The sequence below is a fragment of the Triturus cristatus genome, chromosome 2_2, assembly GCF_964204655.1.
Source record: "Triturus cristatus chromosome 2_2, aTriCri1.1, whole genome shotgun sequence".
NCBI classification, from domain to species: Eukaryota; Metazoa; Chordata; class Amphibia; order Caudata; family Salamandridae; genus Triturus; species Triturus cristatus.
In genome coordinates, this window is record NC_140582.1 from 895,503,864 (window position 1) to 895,526,795 (window position 22,932).

General features: G+C 40.3%; 1 protein-coding gene across 3 annotated transcripts in view; it reads right to left on the reverse strand.

The window, feature by feature from the left end:
• PCDH7 (protocadherin 7) overlaps positions 1-22,932 on the reverse strand; it is an 810,835-nt gene that overhangs the window by 271,185 nt on the left and 516,718 nt on the right. For 2 of the 3 annotated variants that reach the window (XM_085642303.1, XM_085642301.1), the window contains exon 3: positions 11,825-11,866. The exons of the other annotated variant lie outside the window; for it this stretch is intronic. In XM_085642303.1, coding sequence (XP_085498429.1) covers positions 11,825-11,866 — 42 coding nt within the window. The remainder of the gene's footprint in view (positions 1-11,824; positions 11,867-22,932) is intronic. 3 annotated transcript variants of the gene reach the window in all.

Below are 22,932 nucleotides of genomic sequence, written 5' to 3' on the forward strand. Positions count from 1 at the left end.
CATTCTGATATAGAGTTCCTAGATTTATAAATACGGGATGTCGCCATCTTTCATTTGTTAAAAAGTCAAAAGACCCTTGCCATTTGCCGTCAGAATCATGGCATACCACACAACCTTTTGTAAGCTCTGAAAGCAATCGCATGTTGAGAGTTTCGCATCTGCTATATTTGTATCTGTAAAGTTGGTTTCATTAGCAGCAGGGTGTCTAGGTTGTTGAGTAACCCAATACATTATCCAAGGGATTCTGATATACATGTGAAACAGCTTTATGGGGTAGAGAACCTCTGAGGCACTACAGAGGCTAAGAAAATATGAGTTTATCGCATCTGATATACTTTCTCTTCATTGGATAACATTTATGGTGCATAACTGATTCAATTCTCTTTATATTGAGAAACGTGCATCATTTACTGAGAAAAAATCACAAAATACCTCACTTGAGAGCTCCCACAGTTTGAAACACCAGTCTGCCATACTGTATAAATGGGCTAGATTTGGTGGTCAGCTTTTCGTAGTAACAATACAAAAAAAGGGTGGGGCCAGAGGAGGTCTAAAGACCAGCAGGGATTATCACCCCAAATGACAACAAAAGACACAAAAGAAACCCTGGGTGCACTGTATTTGAAGAATGCTAGAGGGTGTCCCCTTTAAAGGACGGTTTCCCTCACCCACCAGCAGGTGGCATGCTTCACCATAGGGCAACCTCCTCGCACCATGAACTTAGCCATAGTTTGGGCTATAAACCCCTCTCTGAGAGGGAGGAGCTCAGGGACTTTTTTTGTGTTTAAGAGGTATTCTAAATACCGTAAGTAAGGCCAATGTGGTAAAGGATGCTCAACGAAAAATAAATGTGAGTTAAAACTAGTTTAGGGGTGCGGAATTGGATTTATTGAGGCGTCCCCAGACCAGAATTAAAATGGGACTACAACAGGGAGGAATTAAACCTGTCATTGAGTGCAGTGTAAGTCATTTATTTTTCGCTGAGCGCCCCTTACCAGCCTTTCATACTACCAGCCAGATCTCTTTGGAACTTCCAGAGCATCACTTTGCACATTAAAAATAAGCACTTCAAAGTCAGTAGTGCCATTAAGCCTTATTACTCAATCTACAATGAGCCAAACACTACTGCATTATTAAAACTCGTCAGATAGGTAAAAAGTGCAATGGTAGAAGGTGTGAGAGTGTACAATGCCCAGCAAATTCCTGACTCAGTAGTTTAGTAAATATTTTAAAAAATCAAATAAAGAGTGCTGGCCAATATTGTAAAGTTGATTTTAAAAAGCTGAGCTTGACACGTTTAGCTGCATGCACTACTTTCCAAATTCTAAAATGGTTGGTATCAGCAGATTTGTCCTCATAGTACTGGGTATTGTTTTTAGCGTGCCATGTTTTAAATATGGGTCTTCGCTGAATAAGAGCTATCAATGATAATTGCCCTTGACCTCCTTCTCAATTTGAACCCTGCCTTTGGGAGTCTGACTGCAGCCGACAGGTAATTATCTAGTGATAATGCCTGCAACCGTGGGGACTACCGCTTCATTGCATTTTGCTGTGCCTCCTCAATATCTTCCAAATTAGTCTAAAATTAATTGACATTCATAATGAGGACTTTTTGCACACTGGCACAAACAGGCGTATGCGAACTTTACTTTGTAAAGGAAGACTGTTTATTACAAATAATTCACAGTTTTAGCACAACATTAAAAACCTCTAAGAACTGCAAAATATAAAAGAAATGAAAAGATAATTTGATAGATAGCACTCTCACTTATAAGGCTCAGTCCTTACATACACACAATAATCTGGAGCTGTATTGATACGCAAGTGTATCTAGCAGCATTTCAAATAAAAATCCCCAATATAATTTGTGAAACATATGCTAATTAATTTAACCATCGCGGGACATGTGATTGTTTGGTACAAACACGTTGCTTCATCCTAGAAAAACTAACTCAAGGGACATGCTGGACATGAATACCTCAATAGTTTCATTCTACATTGTCCATAAAGCACTCCAAGTGTGTTTAGTTTGCTAATTTTCCTGCTGCTAGGATTTGTTAGGTCGAGCCTACCAGACAATGCAATCTGTCTGGTTTGCAAAAGACGTGCTGTGGGCTTACCAAGCACTGCTTAAAGCTGTTTGGCTTTAGTGTCTCTCTCATTAGCGTGCCCCCCGGGTACCAGTCACTTTCATGTGCTTCTCGCTCTCTCAAGTGGTTTACCTCCTCTGCGTTCTTCTCTTCCCCACCCTTATGCATTGTGTTGTTCTTTTATCCATGTGAGCTTCTCCCCACCATGCACTGCTCTCTCCCTCATACGATGCTACCCCATTTGCTCCTCCGTTACACTCCCACCCCCCACATTTGCACTTTTACCCTAAAAAAATAGTCATTTTTTAATTCACTGATCCAAGTGGTGTCCCTCATCATGGATAGCTAAATAAAAAATGTAAGCAAATGGCAGATGCGTCATTCTGTGGACGCTCATATGTGTTCTGATGTTTGCACATGCAAACGTCAGCACGCATGCGTGCGCCAGAGGAATGATGCGACCATTAGCAGCAGTCACGTCATTGCATTTTTTTAAATATATTTTTTTGATGATGCTGCACAGAGCTGGGCAAAGCCTGATTTTGGGTGGAGAATCCCAAAAAGGCATTGGCAAAGTCAATAGGTCACACATGAACAACCAATTGGCTTTGCCAATACTTGTTTTTTAAAGCTTCTACCTTGATGTTGCCTGTTTCTGGTACCAGCACTTTTTTACAGATGCTAGGTCAAAGCAACAAACCTGAAAATCGTTTCATAAGTATAATGTTCACCTATTTTGATAGTTGTGGTAACTACATCTTGCATTTGGTATCAAATAAAAAAAATGGTAATGATGGAAATATCCGACCAACAACATGCTTCAAACCTCTTTGTTCACACACATTTACATATATTTGACTTTAAGTCTATTAAAGTGAAGAGTAAAATACGGTAGAAAAATATGTTGAGGTACAGTGCGTCGTTATGCTATTTAGGTTTATTACAGTATTGTTACCATTTAGTAATATTAGTACTGATTTCATTAAAATTAGCTTGAGGGTAATTTCCAAGAGGCTTTCTTTTTAGTACGGGTTATCAGTTTTAAGTAAGTGTACATAAAAGGCGCTACGTTACCTGAAGTGCTGGCAATCAATCTTTTGAAAATTATTTAATCAAATTATTTTTTTGCTATTTATAACAAGATTAATTTGCTTTCAGTCATAAAAAAATTTATTTCGACTTAGATGAGATCAAAAAAAATATTTGCTATAAGGGATAAAGTACCCCCTGCCATACTTTGTAAGTATATTAGAAGTCTCCAAGGAATTCCATAACTGTATAGAGGAACAGGACCAAAGCTGAGTTCCTTTATAAGGTCATGGAACTCAAAGGTTACTTGCAATATCCTTATCATGTATGTCAGGGGGTACTTTATCCATTATAATACGTGGTCACAAATAGAGAAGAAAAGCTCTTTTGTTTTTGTTGCTTTAAACAGCTGCTATAATTATGCTCAAAGACTTGACCTGCCTTTCACCTCGGCTGCTGACTCTGGCAGCTGGCAATGTGACATCAGAACTCCAATGTAATAACATAATAGTTGAGTTCTGAAGTTTTATATTTATAATCAGCGATTGGGTGCCTCAGAAGTCGCCAATTATAAAGAAATTAGAGAATGGCATCTGTACGTGGATTACAGAAACTCATGTTTTATCAATTGAATTAGTGGACAAATTAAACCAAAAAGGGCAATATAGTGTTCAGCATGTTATGATAAAAATTCATAAATTCCCGCTACTTATTTCCCAAATAATAGTGTGTAGATGACCGAAGGAGGGTGTATGATCATTTATAAAGCACATTGTTTACAGGTATAACCACCTCTTGGCAAAATTCAATAGACTTGAATATAGTTGTACTTTAGCTTGATTTTTCATGTACATCTATTTTGCTGCTATTGCACAATCTAAAATACCTTGAATTTCAAATGGTTTTAATGAATTATGCCATTTGCACAATTCAGAAGCTTCAAACTAAATTCCTACTTTCCTCCTTGGAGACCCAAATTTTAATTTAGAGTAAGGCACCAGATTTCAGGTTTAATTCTGGAGGAACATGGAAGGATGCAAGCATTGGGGTATTCTTTTTGGGGGTGGATGGGAAATAATGCCAGTTATGGCTACATGTCTCTGTGACAGGATGCCGACTATTGTGCTTAGTTAGAGCAGGATCCCACGTTATAGCATGTTCAAAGGGAGGCTAAGCGTGTGTTTGTCTGTGAGTGGAGGATGCACCAACATGCTAAGTAGCGGTATTAGTATATGGGGAAGAGAGCAAAGGAAGTATAGGAGTCATAAATACATATATATTTGTGTGTGTGTGTCTGTAGTTGTATAAGCCTGTGTCTATGACTATACATGTGTGTTTGGGAGTAGGCCAGGGTACCATGTCTGATTAATGTATGGATGGGTGGAGAGGAAATGCCAGGTATACGTCTATAGGTAAGAGAATGCAACTCTGTCATTTATGGGGATTGCTTAGGGATTGGGAGGTGGAACAGAATGCAAGGAATGTGGTTTGTTTTGGGGGAGATGAAGGATAAAAGCTATGTGTGTATCTTTGGAAGTGTCAGGTAGGGTAAGATTCTTGATGGATTTGGGCGCAGGATGTTACATATGGAGTATGTGTGGGGATGAAAACAGGAAGGGTGGTCATGTCAAGGTAGGTGTCTTAGAGTGATGGCAGGTCGAGAAAGCCATTTAGAGAATTTGGTGGTGGTGGCCTGGTTCACCAGGCATGCTCTACGGGAATTTCTGGGGTTGAAGAGGACAGGAAACATTGTATGGTACCGCTTGTGGAGAGGTGCAGGATGAATCTAATAGGAGTAAGGAAAATACACTTGGGTATGTGCATTTGGAAGTTGTCACCAGTTATTACAAGATTACCCCATGTCAGTGGGACTGGAGGCCCTGGACCTTTGTTGAAATAACATTGTATCTTTACAGTTACAGTTAAAGTTTTAGTTCACCGCAAAGAAACTGTTTGTGGTGACTGGAAGCCTTATACAAACCCTAGAAATGAATTGATAGCAGCCTTATAGAAACTCTAGAAATGAATGGGTGTGAAGACAGTAGAGGTGGCAATCAAAAGGCAGCACATATGACTTAGTTATTGTACCTTCATTGAAAGTAAGTTTGACAGCTTTGATGTATTGCTGTCACAGTACATTTGCAAATCTGCAATTATGACATAACTGCTTCTGTGCTACATAGTAATTGATGTCTACATACTAAACCATATTTTTAAGGCCAAGGTAAGAGCTCTCTTCAAACAAGCCTTCATCATCATCATCATTCATTTGGACAACATCTTTTGCATTTCCACTCATTTTATCCTTTGAATTAAGTGCAATGTGGCTTAACCATGCAGGTTCTGAATGCCATTTTAAGACAGAAACACTAATGTGCCACCATTGTGAATCCTTTTTGTTAGAAAAAAAGCAGTGACTCAGGGGCATATGTATCAAGCCCTTTTCCCGTTCGCAAAAGGGCCGATTCTCAGGATCGGCCCGTTTGCGAACGGGAAAAGGCCTTTTGGGATGTATCATCCCAAAAGGGCATAGTAAATTAAGGAATGGCAAATTACCACTAACTTCAAGTTGGTGGTAATTTGCGATTTCTTTGAATAATTCTCTTTTTTGCATTTTTCAAAGTGGCATGTGACACACAGACATGCCCTTAGGGCATGTATGTGCGCCACATGTGCACACATACATATTTCCGGGGTGCAACAGGGTGTCCTTTTGACACCCTGGCACCCTTGAAATTGCATTCTCATTTTGCGATTCTCAAATTGCGAATCGCAAATTGAGAATGTCTTCCCATTCATTCCTATGGACCTCATAGCCCATAGTAATGAATGGGAAGGTATTCCTTAATTGTGATTAGCAATTTGCTAATCGCAATTAAGAAATGCCAAGGAATCGCAAAACATTTGCAAATTATTTGTTACATCTCGTTTGCGATTCTCAAATAGCAATTCCCTAAAAATCGCTATTTGAGAATCGTAAATACGGTATTTGATACATATGCCCCTCAGTGCCAAATTTCAGTTTTCAAAACATCAAATACCCAAAAGCAAAATAAGTTAGACAAAGAAAGTAGATGGACTTCAAGGGAAATACGTGTCGGCATATGACATGGGTGCCCATCATTTGAATCATGCCATTTATTTACAAGATCCCAATAAGATAAAAATAAAAAAAGGGAATTTAAATGTGAATCATTTACATTTTTGTTGCTAGGTAGTTTCTTGTTTTGGTTGGTAATTCCTTTATGAGATATAAACATATGGAAGATTAACAGAAGATCATTCAGGAAATGAGGGGGACTAGCACACAGATTTATAATGATGTTCACCTTTCTGTCCTAGGATAGGTGACAGGATGAGCCTGATTATATATAGTGACTGTGGTTGAGAAACTTCTGTGGATAAACAACTTACAATAATGTAACATATCAGCCATCGTTAGGTACATCAAGAAATACCTATATATTAATTTGTTTACTTATTTTATTTATATTGCTCCAAACAGACTGAAATGTATTCAGACAGAGACCCAACAAGAGAAAAGTCCAGCAAAACCTGATCTAAAAAAAGAGCCATATTATTGTCTGTTCCTGTCTGATTACTAGAAAGAGCCAATTCCATACTCTATCACCCAAGACAAAGACATTTCCATTCCCATCTATACTTGCATTTCATCCGAGCAACCATTATAAGAAGTTGGTTAAAAAACTGAAAAGTCTGCTCTGGTTGATACCAGTTGAGGTTTTGGTGAAAAACACTTTTATTCTGATATCAACCCAAAGTCAATATGTGATCTTTTAAGACCAGCAATATAATTACATTTCTTCACCACGTTATCAATTGATCAGCTGCGTACTGAAGGTAATGAATTTGAAATCGAGGTTCAACTGGTACAGGAAATTCACATGCACTGAATCAGTATTTTAAACAAAACCCATAAAAGAACAAAACAATTCAATAACCCAAATACATCATAGCTAAAATCTCGTAATAGATAGCAAGTGTTTTATAATTCATAAAATAGTTAAAAACATACTAGTAAACACGTTTTTTTCCCTAAAAGTTAATTGAATTGGTTAATGATTGGCACAGTTTAAAAAATTACCAACTGATGAACACACCAAAGGAGTAGATAACATACACAAAAAGCAAGGTACCGGTCTGTACTGAAAAAATCTATTGACTTTTCAAAATTGGGCTAAACGGTTTGCGCCCAGGAAACACATAATACTTGCAAACAAATATAAAATGTGTCAGAGACTGAGGGGACATCGCATCCCACGGACAAATTAAAATAGGCTCCGTGTCATATTGAACAAGGGGGAAACCTAGATGACTTCTAATAGTGCCTAACCCAACTACATCCTTTCCCAGGTATTCTTCACAAAATCTAAATAGGGTTCTGTACCATGACAGGTCTGAATCATGACATAGTCCCTAACGGTAGATTTTTTATATTCTTCCTCTTCTTGATTTGCCCTATAAAAAGACATCCATACATTTTTTGACACCTTCAGCATCTCCTACAACTATCAGGTAAGGGCAGATAAACAATTCAGGTCTGTCCGATATTTTGGTAATTCTCCTAAAATAGCGGAGCAGTTCAATTTTATGCCACCCCCACCCCCTCAGACTAGACAATCAGAAATGACTAAACAATTAAAGATAGCCTGCTCGTTTTTCCAAATGGAAATCTGGAGGAGGAGTGGTGCTAGCTTGACAGAGTCCTCAATATAAGGGAGGCCCAACTCCGAATGTATTTAAAAAATACAGAGAAGAGGGTGGGAGTCCTAACAGCTGCCTACAGAAGTAGTTTCCCTCCTGTTGCAGTTTAGCACATTTTCTGTAGCCTCAGATGGCTGCCCTTTATGATAAAACTGGGAAGCATTTGCATTTATAGATTTCCAAAACAGAAAGCACCGGTTTGTTTCCTACCTTTCTGACTCAGTCAAATACGGTCCCCACAGAGACGCCTGTGTGAAATACAAGATAACCAAGAGCTCCGTGTGTCGAAAGTCACCCCCAGATATGAGAAATCATTCACTCTTGTAATAGATTTTCAATTGATAATGATTTGCCTGGCCTTATGACGTTGATTACCACAGACCATATAATGAGTTTTAGAGATGTTTGTTTTGAGGCCTAGATTGTCCATGAACTTAACAAAATTATCAATGAGGCTTCTCACACCATTGGAGGTGTGGGCTAAAATGGCGTTATCTGAATATGGCAGTGTTAAAATAATTTGAGATGGATCCCACGCTTGGTAGGTCCTTGCCATTGGTGATCAAAAAATCACTCGGCCTGTTGATACATTGATTTAATAATCAGTAATAATAATAATAATAATACCCATCACAATGAGAAGCTACTCTTAGACAGGGAAGCAGACTGAAACATGAAGACAGAAAAACTAAACTTGAACAGAGAGACTTGGACAGTTTCACTGAAACCAGGAACAAATGAAGCATGTACTATCATAAACATACTCATGTGCAAACAGACATTGAAACTGGCACTGTGAAGACGGACCCTAACATAAGGACAGTAGAACACAGTCCTAACTCAAGGACAGTGAAAGCCAGACATGCAAACTTAGGAAGATAGTGTCTTACATGCATATGTATGTTTAACTCTGTTTAACTCTGTGCTTCCTGACTACACTTACTCAGGTTTGGTGAAGAAGCACAAACTGAAATGTATATGTATTTCTGGAATGGGATACACAATTATTGCATTCCTTCTGCCTGTACACAGTCTTAAACTGAAAAATGTACTGTAATTCTGTATATCCAGGTTAGGAAAACAAGTCACTGGGACGGAGACAAATGTTATAAGGCTTGAGGAGAGGTGCAACTAAATAAAATCACAAAAATCAAAATACACTAATATCAAATTATCCTGTTCCCCTCTGGCAAAGCCAGGAAAACTGCAAAGTGCAAGTCATACCACTATACCGTGTATATTGTGTCAAAGGCAAGTATGCTGTCCTATATTTAGTCCATTTAGAAAGACATATACAAGATCTAAAAATAAAAAACACTCTAATCATTTTTATGTTTTCATATACGTACCCAGAAGATAATTTTATTTATTTTTAAAGTGACATTCATCCATCAGAATTTCTGGTGGCATGCTTCATCATTGAGTACTCACCATACCCTCCCTGTCTGGATGAGCTCTACCTTGATTGCAAGGGAGCAATTTATAAGGACATGGAATCTAATATTAAAAATTTCTAATGGATGCCACTAATATTGTCCTTTATTAAGAGGCCAGCTGGCAAGATTAAAAACAAGTTTGATGCTTGTAGATATATGGAGGAGAGAATTAGTTACTCCATCATTTATGCATCACCGGTCAGAAATCTCCTTATGGTCTAGTACATGGAAAATTGTAGAAGTTTATTAAACTTGAAAGATTTAGTAAACATATTTTATCATAAAGATTAATGTCAATTTCATATAATTTTTAAATGTAGACCCAAAATAAAAAGCTACAGAAGTGTTTAACTTAATCTTAAATAAAATATTTAATTAATTTAAATATATTACATTACGTTATTTTTTTTTAGCTTTAAGTAACCAACTTAAAATAAAATGTTTTTATTTAATTGTTATGAATTCAAAATATGTATGTACAATATTAATTCACATTAATGTCATTGTTTTTTTTATAAATTAAAGTTTCAATTATTTTTAATACGTTATTCATATTGAAATGTTTGAACACTGAAATTATTGTATATATATATATACATATATATTAAAATGAGTTAATGTATTTAACATTATTTCCTGTATGGTTCTATTTTAGGTTCCTGACTCCTTAATTTTCTAGGGAGGGGGTTGCAGGATCAGTGATTGGCTGCACTTTACACTCATAAATAGTGAATAGCCAGAAGTACTAAAGTTACTCAAGAGCATAAGAGCAAACATGTGTAACTTACTCAGAGGTGTAAGTTACCTCTATAAATAGCTGTTTGTTTGGGACAGCTCTTTATCAGTAGACTTCAGCACTGAGCACTCAAATGTATCAAGAGGCAGTAGACTTGGCAGTCTTTTGATTTGCTATAAATATAACACATGCAAATACACCAAGGCTTTAAAGGTAGTACGAAGCCCATAATAGAGAATGGTACTCTTTCTCACTTCACAAAACCATAAGAGTACCTTTAGGTGTGGGGTACTGCAGCATAGATAAACGGGGACGTCTCAGTATAGCTTCCTGGCTAGGCACAAGAGCATTCTAATACTGGATTAACAAGTGGTCACTATGACCAGCAAGGTGTAATTTATTGTTGCCCTTCTAGAAGGTCCATAAGAAGGTCATAGTCACCTTGAAAATGTTATCCCGTGCATCAAATAGTGAACAAAACATATACCAGTACACCAATGTATGCTTTACATTCATTGTGACTGTAGTCACATGTATGTTTATTAAATTTTCTATAATGAGACATATGCCAGTCAAAACAGTGGTTCCATCTTTTGTAAGGCACAGGCAACAATGCAAATGAGGGAACTCCCCTAAGTGAATGCATCATCTGAATAACTCCACTGGCATCATCATATTGTATGATGTACCATGTTCCATTTGTGTAATGGAGAATGACATAAATCCACCCTTTTAAGGGATTTGAACAACCTGTCATTCTCTCACAGTCTATGAAATAGAGGTATGTTTCGTTTAATTGCAGCCTTCATTTGACATTCTCTTTTCCCCCTTTGTTCCTCTTTTTTTGGCACTCCTAACAGGTATTTTGAAGTGCTGAAGTTAAAAAAAGAGCCTAGTTTGTAATAAACAAAACACGTTTCTTTTAAACTATCAAATAGAAAGCAAGAAATTTACTTTTTGTGACTTGCTTTTGCATTCAAATTGTGATATCATGAGCTGATGATTATTGACTGAAATTCAGGCCACATTATACCTTGACAATCAAGAAGCAATGGGAAATTCATGTTTCCATTGATGTGGAAACCTTATTCTTCAAATTAGCATCTGGAATGTCTAAAATTTTACTTGATTTAGATTTCTTTTATAACCTATTCAGGCTTTAATATGAAAAACCACTGAATAGCTAGTCATTTGCACTAATTTCTGTTCTTGTAACATTGTTCAGCTATAAAAGCAAATATACAAAGAGAACAGTTTGGAGAAAACTAATATGAAAAAGAGCAATAGAGTTATTGTTTCAAATGTGTCAAGTTAAAAATAGACGTTGGAATGATATATCTAGTTAACACTGACAATAATAAATAGAACTTACATGGATTGCACTGCTTTTTTTCCCCCTTCTGAATCAGTGGTCTATTATTTGAGTGCTTTAGGTAAACAATTATTATTATATTTGACTGCTGCAGTTCATGTGAATACTTGGTGTTATCCAAACAGACAATTGCACATACAGGGTGAATGTAATGATGGGTCAAAACTATTCATACCATCCCACTTTTGAAACAAAAATGCAATCATAGTGACAATGGTGATATCCTGGTGATTGACTTCAGACACATATGGAACTTATCATCAATTAGGGGAAATAAACATGGTGTTGAAGGTTTACAGTGTTCAAAAAGAGTTTCACATTGACATTCATAATATACCATCCATGGAAGAAAGAATATATATCTTAATTATGAATATGAGTTTGATGATGCAACAGAGCTGGAGGAAAAGCAAACTGGCTAATTATTTTTACATACCTTGTGTGCTTGAATCAGTTCTATCTGGGTAAAAATCAGTATCTGAAAAACAAATTGTGTCAACTGTAACAGTGCTGAAAGTCTGTTGACAATTTTAAAAGTTGATAAAAAGTGATTACATTCAATTCATAGCTGTATTGTTTTACACCAGTTGAATATGAATTATCATTCAATTGCATTTTAAGACTTTGGGTTTTAGAGTTCACAGGTGAGATACTTTGTCACAATTGTGGCGGATAACCCATCTTCTCTATTACATCATCCGCCAAACTCTAAATCAGCCCCTTAATGCCACTTCAGAAACTCCACAACACAATATACCAATTATCAAAACACAGAATATTTTCTCAAAAAGGGCTCAAACAATCAGGCAGCAGATACCTCAAGAGAAGGACACTGGTGTAAAGAGGATGGATTGTCAACTGTTTCTGCAGGACGATGTATCAATGGACCTCAAATTCATTTTCCAGATATCAAAACATACCAGGTAAGAACAATGAAACAGTATTTATTTAATAGAAGAGAGGTGTCCCTGCTTTCCAAGGAATGCTATCCCGAGCTCCCCTGATGTGCTTATGGAGAATAGTATAAGTCACTAAATTATGCAATGAGGTAGCAACATGAAGATCCATATAATCAGCACTATAACGGACAATGAATGACTCAACATATTTCATTATTTATTGCACACAAATATGTATATATTAGTTTGGGTGTAAAATTCAATTTAATGTTATTTGTGATAGAAGAAAGTCATATGGCAAAGTACTCAGGAAACAAGTGTTCTCACTAATTAAAAGCTCAAAATTACATTGCAGATTGCTGCATATACAGATTATGCCTTGCAGTGGGCTCGGTTATTTAACAAACAATCGAGCACTGGTCTGATTAAAATCTGCCCATCCACCTTGAGAACTGCATTGTGAGAGCTGCTGACTAGCATATTGTCTTTATTAGTTTAGTGGTAGGGGCAGTGAGAGCAGTTGTTGCTGTACTTAATTGCAAAATTGTTGAATTGGTATTTGTTCAACTATAAACTTGTATTTTATGTTAGATATGGCATTCATGAGAAAGTGCCACTTTTTACATAGTCATTCCCAATTTTTTAGGACTGATGCTGCAGGTTTTTTAACTCTGCACACTGGCACACTGCTGTATGTCCAGTCCCTAGTGTATATGCTCTGTCACCTAATGTATAGTAAAACCAGCTAACTCCTAATCGGCATATTCAACTTCCCAGTAGGGCTATAGTATATGGTGCAAGAAAAACATCAATGTTATGGAAAAGCTAAATGTAACCTGTGGACTGCAGAACACGGAAGGCTAACAAAGGAAACATGGTTTCAGGCCTACCTGTGTACCCTGACCACGGCAGATTTTAAACTTGCAAGCAAATCTGTCAAAATAACCCCTTTTGACAGGAAATAACCCAAATTTTAAATATTAAATGTCATTCCTAAGTAGGTTTTGTAGCCAACAAGGTAGGATGCCTTGAATTTAAAAGAGGTACTATTGGACTTGGCCCTTTTTGCAGGGTCATCCCTGAATGTTTTGCCTTCCTCCTGGTATTTTACCTATCAGTCCCTAGTAATGTGGTATCTCATATGCCCGGGGCCAGTAAATTAAATGCTACTGGTGGTCTTGCAGCACTGATTTCGCCATCTACCAAAGTAGCCTTTCAAACCTGTCTCAGGCCTCCGCCATTGCAGGGCCTGCACGTGCAGTTTACTGCGCTGTGACATGACACATAAAGTGGGTGCCACATCTGTGACTCCCCTTTTACTACATATCAGTCACCCCTAAGGTAGGCCCTAGCTAGCCCTATGGGCAGGGTGCATTGTAGGTAAAAGGTAGGATATGTGCCTTAATTGTATGGCATGTCCTGGTAGTGACAAACAGCCATTTTGATTTCTCACTACTGTGAGGCTGCCCTCTCATAGGAATGCATTGGGGATTCCCTGATATGTGCTTCAGTGGTAACTCCTGATCTGCGAGGAGTAGAGTGGTCAAGTATGGTATGTTTGGAATAGTGGTAATAAATGCTGTACACTGATGTTCACAGATTTATTATCACTATTTTAGAAAGTCCACTTTTAGAAGTGGACATTTCTGTGTGCTATGTACCTTTGTGCCTGTCTGATGTGTATTGCATGTTTGGCTCTGGAGTGACAGGGAGAGTCAGCACTAGGCTGAATAGGCCAATCTGCATTTGGAGTGGTGGACGGAGTAGCACCTGGGACTGAATGGGACTGTGCCTGCCTTCCACAATGCTTGCTCTGCCCCCCTGTGGTGTGTCTGGGGAAAGAGCCTACACTGACAAAGGGGGTGATGGTGCACCTTTAGAGAAAGGTGTGAGTGCCCCCAGTACTGGTTTGGACCGGGCGCAGAGCCCTGTGGCATGGGGAGAACAAAGACACTAAGGGGTATAAGTATTGTGGGTGTGATCCCATGAAAATGTGCTGCTGGGTGCTTACTTGAAGCCTGCAGCCAGCAGGCTGCTGGAGCAGGACTGGAACAGAAGAGGCTGCGTGGGACTGGAACTACACCTAGCCAGAGGACTGCCAGGAGGAACCACCATCTGGACTTTGCCTGGTGTGCTGATCTGGAGCCTGAGGGCTACCAGAAGGTATGGCACCTTCACTGAAGCTCCCTGATGTGCTGGCCTGCCTACCTGCTATCCCGGTGCAGGTGTCTCCAGTCACTCTGAAGAGAGGGGACCCTGCTGCTCGAAGCGCGTCGTGAGCGCTTCACCTTTTTTTGTTGTTGCTGTGTGCTCTTTACCCCCTTGGATTTCGAGGAAGGAAGGCTCCTGCTTCCAACACAACGGTAACAGGAAGTCAGGCGGCTATTGCCTGACTGTGGGAGGGGCAGAGGAGAGCCATGTGCTTGTCCTCACAGCTTAGAGCAAGGGGCAGAAAGTTGCTACCGGGGGAGGAGCTGTGACAGATGAGGGCTCCCCCCTAAACCCCAGCAAGTGTGTGCATTTGGGGACGAAGAAGCCACAGGAAGTTAGGCGTCTGGCCTGGTTGTTGGAGGAGCTTTGTCCCAGGAAGCCTGATTGCAGGCAGGGCTGCTGGAATGCGATGCCAGGGCGAGAGAGACTCCCAAAGTGTTGCTGAACAACCAGTGAGCCCGCCGGAAGTCAGGCAAGTCCACGCCTGATTGTGGGCAGGGCCCTGGTGCTGAGTAGGAGCCGGAGCCTTGCAGGCTCCACTTCACGACTTCCCACCTCCCGGCGCCTGGAGGAGAGCCGAGGAGGGCAGACAAGCCCTGAGGGGCACAGCAGCCGCCAGGTCAGTGGGAGTAGGCAGACTAGAGAATCCCCCGGGTGGAGTTTTTCAATCGGGCCACTGTTGCCAGCCAGAACATTGGAGGGGGCATTTTGCTGCCTTTTGGGGACATTGCGAGACTGCCTCAAATCTTGGGTGGGATCGTGATCTTGGCCCCACTCAGAGCCACAGCCCGAGACCGGGAGAGGTTTCCTACACGGGTAGCTGACGATTTTGGTACATGGTTGGATCATTTTGGGAGTGGCATCACGGGGCGAATCCAGTAGGGGTCCTGGATTCAGAGTTGCCACACATGTCCTGGCTGCACCTGGGGAGCTTGGGTGGAGACTTGCTTGCCTCATGACCAGGGGAATAGGCTTCTGTCAATTGTAGGCTACTTTGCGAAGGGGTAGTATTGCCAGGGCCGCCTGAATTAATGGTGTGTCACTGGGTGCAGTTTATGCCCTGAGGTGCTACAGGAAGCCTGCGAGCTAACATGCAAGTGATGTGTACCTGGTGCACTGTAGGCATGATGTGATGATAAAGTGTGCACCTAAGGAATGCGGTTAGTATGTTCACTGCTATTTAGGAAGTTTGCCTGATATCCTTATGCTAAGTGTACCAGTAGTTTCTGGTTGTTCTCACTAATTGTGATGGTTATGCCTAAAATGGGACTGATGTAATTATGACGTTCATGCTCAGGGTTTATGCATAATGTGATTGATGCATAATGTGTTTATGCTAGGTGCCTTAACCAGTAGTTACTGGTTGTTTTGTTACTTACCTGTTCTGATGTTGATGACAGTGGCCCGATTGGCCCTGTAATGTATATACTCCCTGTAAAGTAATACCTAGTGCCAGGTGGAACAGTGTATATATGTGATTGGATTCTAATGTGTTTTATGAGGAATACAAAGGCTATTTTTTATATAACCTTGTTTGGAGTTTCTTTTGTAGTGTGTGTCGCGTAAATGCGTTACACATTGCCTCTGGGATAAGCCTAACTGCTCGTGCCAAGCTACCATGGGGGTGAGCAGGGGTTATCTCCGGTGTGTGACTCCCTTGCCCTGACTAGAGTGGTGGTTTCTGCCTCCCTTAAGCGCTTGCCCTAGCCAACCAGAAACCCCATTTCTAACAGGTACATGCAAATATTTATTGTTGGCATGTACGTACAGTGACTAGCCCCCAGAAGCTACTTTCATAGTAAAGGTCTGAAGCTATAGCAGAATGCTGAATATAATCATAACCCTGCAATCGCCAGTTTGGAACAAACTACTGGAATACACCAGTTTTAATGTTTATTAACATTTAAATTCAATAGTAAAGTTAGATTTTTAATAAATATTTAGGAAAAGTTGCATTTAAAAAATACACTTTACTTGCCTAGGCCTCCATAGGTTAGTTAGGATTAGCCTTCTTGCAGATAGGACTGCTATTACTTTCCTTTTAAGAGATGCAAAGACTGTTCCCAGAGCAGAAACAATCACTTAAGCCTTTTCCCAGCAACACCTGGGTGTGAGGTATGTGATTCAGCCCAGGAAGGACAGCTCCATGTACTTTATTAACTTGAAAGGGACCAGTATGAGGCATGACAATTCAGAGTTAAGTGCAAAGGGAGAAGTAGGGAAGAAATTCTGTGTGTTCCCTAGGCCCTTTATAGCCGGTTGGGCGCCAGAGAGGAGGAGTTGGCTCAAAACAAGGTTTTTGTAGGTGAGGAGAACAGAAGCTCCTTTCTGGGGGAAAAAGAGTCTGACATGTGCTCAAAATAGTGCACTGTGGGCTGGTTTGCAATAAGGCAAAGAAGATGTGCTGTAATAGTGGAAAGGATTACCTCAGGGAACTTTTTCCTCATTGATTAGAGAGTGTCGAGGAGACACTCCCACTGACTGGCTAGTGAAAACTATAAAGCTGGTACCTTGCGTAATGGTCTGTAGATGCGCAGAAGAACAGGAAAGACCTGGGCCTGCTGTTTGAGATCTGTGTGGAGACCGAATGGCTGGACATGCTCCCACTTCCATCCAAGACAAAGAAGTTAACTAAAAAGATCAGTTGGCTGACCACCTATGTGGCTACAGGGATACAGCTAGCTTCAAGGGACCCTTTTCCTGATGTACTCAGCTTACCAGTGACAAATGGAACTGGACTGGACACTGCTGGTGGCCTCTGCTGCAGCCCTTGCCCATAAGTGCTGTGCCGGAGGTCTTGGAAGCCTACAGGTAACCAAGAGGTGCTGCGTCAAAAACTCTGAAAAGTTGAAACTTAAAACATGGTTTAAATTATTAGTCCTTCAGAGCTTCAGTGGGCCCTCACAGTAAAGTTGTCCAATTTCGAAATGACCATGCCAGATACAGCTACCCCTCTTGCTGGAGGATTTTGAGTTCCATAAAGAAAGACTAAGGTCCTAATTAAGAGTTTGGCAGTCCATAGGATCGCCAAATTTGCGCTGGAGGTGTGGTGGCAGTTGGACCGGCATAGGACCGCTGCAAACGCCAGGGATTCATGATCTCTGGCGCTGGCACTAAGATCTGAGAGCCACAATATGCTGGCAGTGCTGCTGCGGCGCCACCAAGCATATTGCAAATTTCTCACCGCCACAGATTTCATGGTGGTGAGCCTGCCATGAAATTTGTGGCAGTACGAAAACTAAGGGGCCCCCCACAGAGCCACCTATTCCCTCATGGCCTGAGGATGCATGCAGGGGGGCACATGGTGGGCCCCCTGTCTGCATGTGCCCCCATTCCTGCACGGCATAAACTAAACAGTCCATGCCGTGCAGGAAAGGCTTTTGCATTCCCATTGCAGTGGCTTTTTAATAGGCACCGCCGTGGGAATGCTAAAGAACTGCCCACCAGACCACAAAAAAACTCGTAATCTGGTGGGCGGCCATCTGTAAAGTTTGCTTTTGTGGGAGCGGGGCGGTGGCATACCGCCCCGCTCTCACACCAGCAAACTCATAATCAGGTCCTAAGTCCAAAAGTAGAAATACTGACTAGGTGAAAGCATGAAAATATCTGCCCAATGTGAGGACTTAGTCAGCTGCGAAATTGTAATTATTCCTATTCTGAGTTTTGCCCTCCAAAACCAACAGGTTCAGAGGACATCATCCAGTGGATATCCAGCTTCAATGTAACTTAGGCAGATACAGCATGCAACCTATTCCCACAGGAGGATTTGAACTTCCATTTTAAAGACTAAGCCAGAAGGTAAATTCTTTGACTGTGAGGAACCCAATAGATTTATTCGACTAGCGTTCCATCGCAGTCAGCCTGAATTCACACCAAGGTCCCTGTCATCTGCAAACAGTGACTACTAATTGACACTTTACTTTTTCTTTTTTCCCCTTAAACCTTTAAAAATTCATATCTCTGGTACCGCTTACTAGTTTTTTGTTGTTTATGTGCCATTTTACTCAATAATGGCTTGCTCTATTTTTCTATATTACATGTGTTTGACTTTTTAATTGTTTTGTTACCGCTAAATACTTTACACATTTTCCTAAGTTAGGCTTGTCTGCTCTGTGACATTGCAACCATGGAGTTGAACCCAGTTTTAAATTAGTGAAAGTGTGTTTTATCTTAACGAGTTTGTGGCCTTATTCCTTGTAGTGGACCCCCATCCACCCCAATTAATATTCCACTTTCTTACAGCTTTGTATATAGCACACACCAAACCCAGGAGGCAGCCAAGAGCTTTTCATAGGTGAATACAAAATAAAAAATAACAATATACAGCATGACTTTTAATACAGGAAATTTGCACAAATAGACTTATGGTCCTATTCACAAATGGGAATTCAATCATAAGAATACATTTGCAACCAAAGTTAAATTTTTTGCCCCTCCAGCAATTTCATTTGCTGGTGGGCATAAACCCATGTATGGGGATAGAGATCTTTACCTAGACTGCGGAGATCTCTGCAGTCATAATTTCCATCAAGAGGTGGGAAGTGAGCATTCCAAGGTTTTGTTTGCCCTGGAAGTTTGGAAACATCTTAAAACATGTATGGGTCTGGACATACACAAACTCCTTTCTGACCCTTACCCACTCTTGAAATGTACTCCAGCACTTTACTGGAGTAAGTCCTCTACCATGGTGGGAAGGGTACCTGATCACCTCCCGATTGGCTGACTGTATTTTTGCATAGGGGAGTCTATTCCTCCTGTGTTGAGTTCTCTGTTATGAAGAACTTTGTACATCGGGAATAAGAATCTGCTGGAAAGTCACCAGACCATCCCAGGAGTATGCAGAGAAACCTGTGCGTTTCAGAGATTTCTATGAGAACTATTAGAAATGTTTAAGAATAGCAAAAAGTCAGAAAAGTATGAAACAGATTTCCACACTACTTTTCTGTCTTTTTTTTAATAGGGCCCATAGAGTTTGCAAATCTTCAGGACACAACACATGTACATTTTCATTTTTGTACTCTTATTCTTTGTCATCCTAGCCCATAAAATTACAACAATTACTTTATTTTTGTTGATTTATTAAGAAAAGGGAGGCCGTTATCACACTCTTTCAAAACAAACTGCCGAAATGAAGTTCTATTTACTTATTATACAAACGTGTGATGCTACCTGTGTGAGCACTCAGAGAGACGTTTTAAATATATTAAAAGCACGTAAGAGTGGACCTAAAGAAAACAATTTGTAATATCTTTTTTTGTATGTCACAAATGGAGAGCTTGCAAAGTACGAGTAAATGTACACACGAGTGCCCCAACTTTTGCCCTTCTATGTATTTTTTGTGCTAAATATCATTTGGTAGAATCTTGGCCTACTTTTTGTATTCAGCATTAGTGACTAAAGAGTGCATTTTAAGCACTGTTCGAACTCAGTCCACAGAACATAACGTTCGCACATTTGAATAACCACAGACTCTCATGTTTGCCTCCATGTGTCCTTATCAAAATACATCTCTCATGTTGCAGATTCTGTCTTCTTAGCCTCACATCTGTACCATACACTTGCTTTTGTTATTATTATTATTACCACCAATGTTGAAATATTTTCCAGTTAGAAACTCACTGAATATATTGCTGAATACGTAGCTTTTATAAAATTCTCACTTCATTTTGGATTTAATTTGTCTGCATATGTTTCAGGCTTTCCAATAAACAGACAGTGCAGGTGACACTGCAGATGAGGGCCATCTATGAAACCATACTTTGTAAGTAGGACTGCTTGTTTCGGTATAGGTTAAAACACCTATAGGGAAGAGCTTTGCGCAATTCCTTCTCCTCATGACACTACGTGTTACTTCAGAGTGGGGACCAGTTTAGTACACAAACTCCTTCCCCGAGCTTTAATCTTTTAGCACTCCAATGTGTGTAAAAAAAAGTTCTTTGATCGCCCATTGCTTTCAAGACACCAGGCAACAAGAGGAGAATTCCAATGCCTCTATGACTCACCGGTGGCTGATGTGGTGCCTTTTAATGGATAGTTGTAAAGTGTCAGAGACTAGTAAAGTATCTCTAGACAATCATCTGATCTCATTCCGTAAGGAATGATAGTTCCCGTAAGTTGACTACTCACCAAACCACGAATATATTAGTTAAGGGCCTGCAAATATTCTGGCAATATAGTGAACGTTTCAGCATCTGAAAAATCATGCACACACTCCCTGTCTGGTTGTGTTTTTTTGCCACTTACAATACGTTTTATCCATCTCAGAAATGCTCAGCTCTATCTCTGGCTTGCAGCTTTTATCAAATAACTTCTGTTGCACAATATTCCATACATAACAAATGATATTTATTCGAAATATAACATTATCCCCCCGAAATGCAGAGGGCCAGATTTACTAAAGTTTCATGCAATGCAACACAGCGAGGGAACTTGCTGCACTGCGTTGCATGAAAAGAAGAGAGTATAAATGTGCCATATCTACTAAGATAGGGCGCACGCCTGTTCCCTCATTGTGCTGGTTCACTGTGTGCTGCCTAGCACCTATAAAAGCATCCTTGTGTCATGGTGTAATATTTCTCCTTGTTATGCCATCCTCGGGAGACACAGTATTTTGGCGCAATCCCAGGTTTAATGATATTTGTAAATCTGGGATTGCTTTAAATTCCAGTGGAGTGGATGCACAGAACCCCATGCTCCATCCATAGGATGCCTACCACTACAAAAGTAGAGCAACGCAGCACAAGTCACAGCATTGTGTTACATTTCGTTACAAAGTGAAACAAAGCGAACCAAAGTGCCACTTGAATGACTTAGTAGATATCACTTAAGGACTTGTGTTGCCTTGCACAGACTTTGCGTGATGCAAGGACGATGCAAGTCTATGATAAATCTGGGCCAGAATGACTGTTGTAGTGCAATAAATGCCTTTTGTGTGTTTTAGGAGTGTTAATGTTATTTGGAAGAAAAGTAAGCATAATAATGATATCTAATGCTATATATTTTTGGTCGAGCCTGGTAAGTGCAGGGGCTGCTCTGGGAGACATGCTGTATTCAGTATATCGTATATCGGCTTTCAAGAAAAGTAAGCATAATAATGATATCTAATGCTATATATTTTTGGTCGAGCCTGGTAAGTGCAGGGGCTGCTCTGGGAGACATGCTGTATTCAGTATATCGGCTTTCAACATGCCGAGCGCTTTTGGTTGGTTGGTTAGCCTACCTTTCAAAATTCCTTTACTTTGGGCGGTCAATATTGTCCATCTGTCCTGTCTTTGAATGCATGGTTCCCTCCCAGCGGCCATCACCGATTGATTCTTTTTGTTTGCCAGCTCTGGCATCTGTTGTCTGCTTGCTTACACCCCCTCCCCCGTCGTTTCTGCTGTCCTTCCTGCGCCGCTGCTGGTTTTTAAAGCGAGTTTCCTTGCACTGCTTTTTGTTGGCCATCTCTGGCCACCTGTTTCCTCCTAACTTGCACCACCTCCCTCCCATTGTGATATTTGCTAAAGAAACACTGTGCTGTGGAATTTTGTGGCATGATGGGCAATTCTGTGGTGTGAGTGGGATGTATGGGTGTGTTGTGTAATTGTGTTGTTGAGTGGAATGTGTGGTTTATTGTTGAATTATGGGATATGGATTGGAAATGTGTGGAGTTGAATTGTGTGGTGTGGAACTGTGTGGATAGCTTTGCTTTTTTGGTGATGAATAAAACAAATAGGTAGGAGTCAAGCTCCAGATCTGTGTTTTTGGGTATTAAAATAAACAACAAAAAAACATGCAATGCACTGAAGCAACGCACTTTATAGTGCTTTAATGTCTAATAAGGGTAGTATATAAACACAATACTAAAATACCTCCTTCCAAGCGGCCCAGAACATTTAATATATGTACATACAAAAGAACAGAAAGTTTGGTAATAGTGTGAAAGATTGGAGCCCCTCCCCCTTTTTTTCCCAATGTTATATATAGCATGCTCGACCGTCCAAAGTTAATTGCATCTTCCTTCTGCCCCTTGTTTAAAAGCACATATAGTCTAACGATGTACCTAACGAGAAAGATGAAGGTGCTTCCCAAGCTTTTGTTTTTCCGATCTTGCTAATATGCCATAAAATATACCCATGTGATTAAAAAACAGGTGAAGAAATAACATCATTGGTGGAGGGAAAGCTAACGGTTGGAGGCTGATGGCAGACCGTGGTGGAAGCGCTGCTATGTGTGATTAATGGGGTGAGAGGGCCAGAGTGCCGATAAGGGGGCTGGTACTGAGCTATGATGCATTCACAAGTCAGAGGTCCCTCACTCCGAAATCTGAGGAAATCAGAAAATAATCTGAGAAGCAGATAACCGAGGGAAGCGAGAGGGTGGGAGAAGAAGGGAGGGAGGGAAGAAGGTTGCACAAGTACTGGCCACACTCGAGAACAAGAAAGAGAGTTGCACA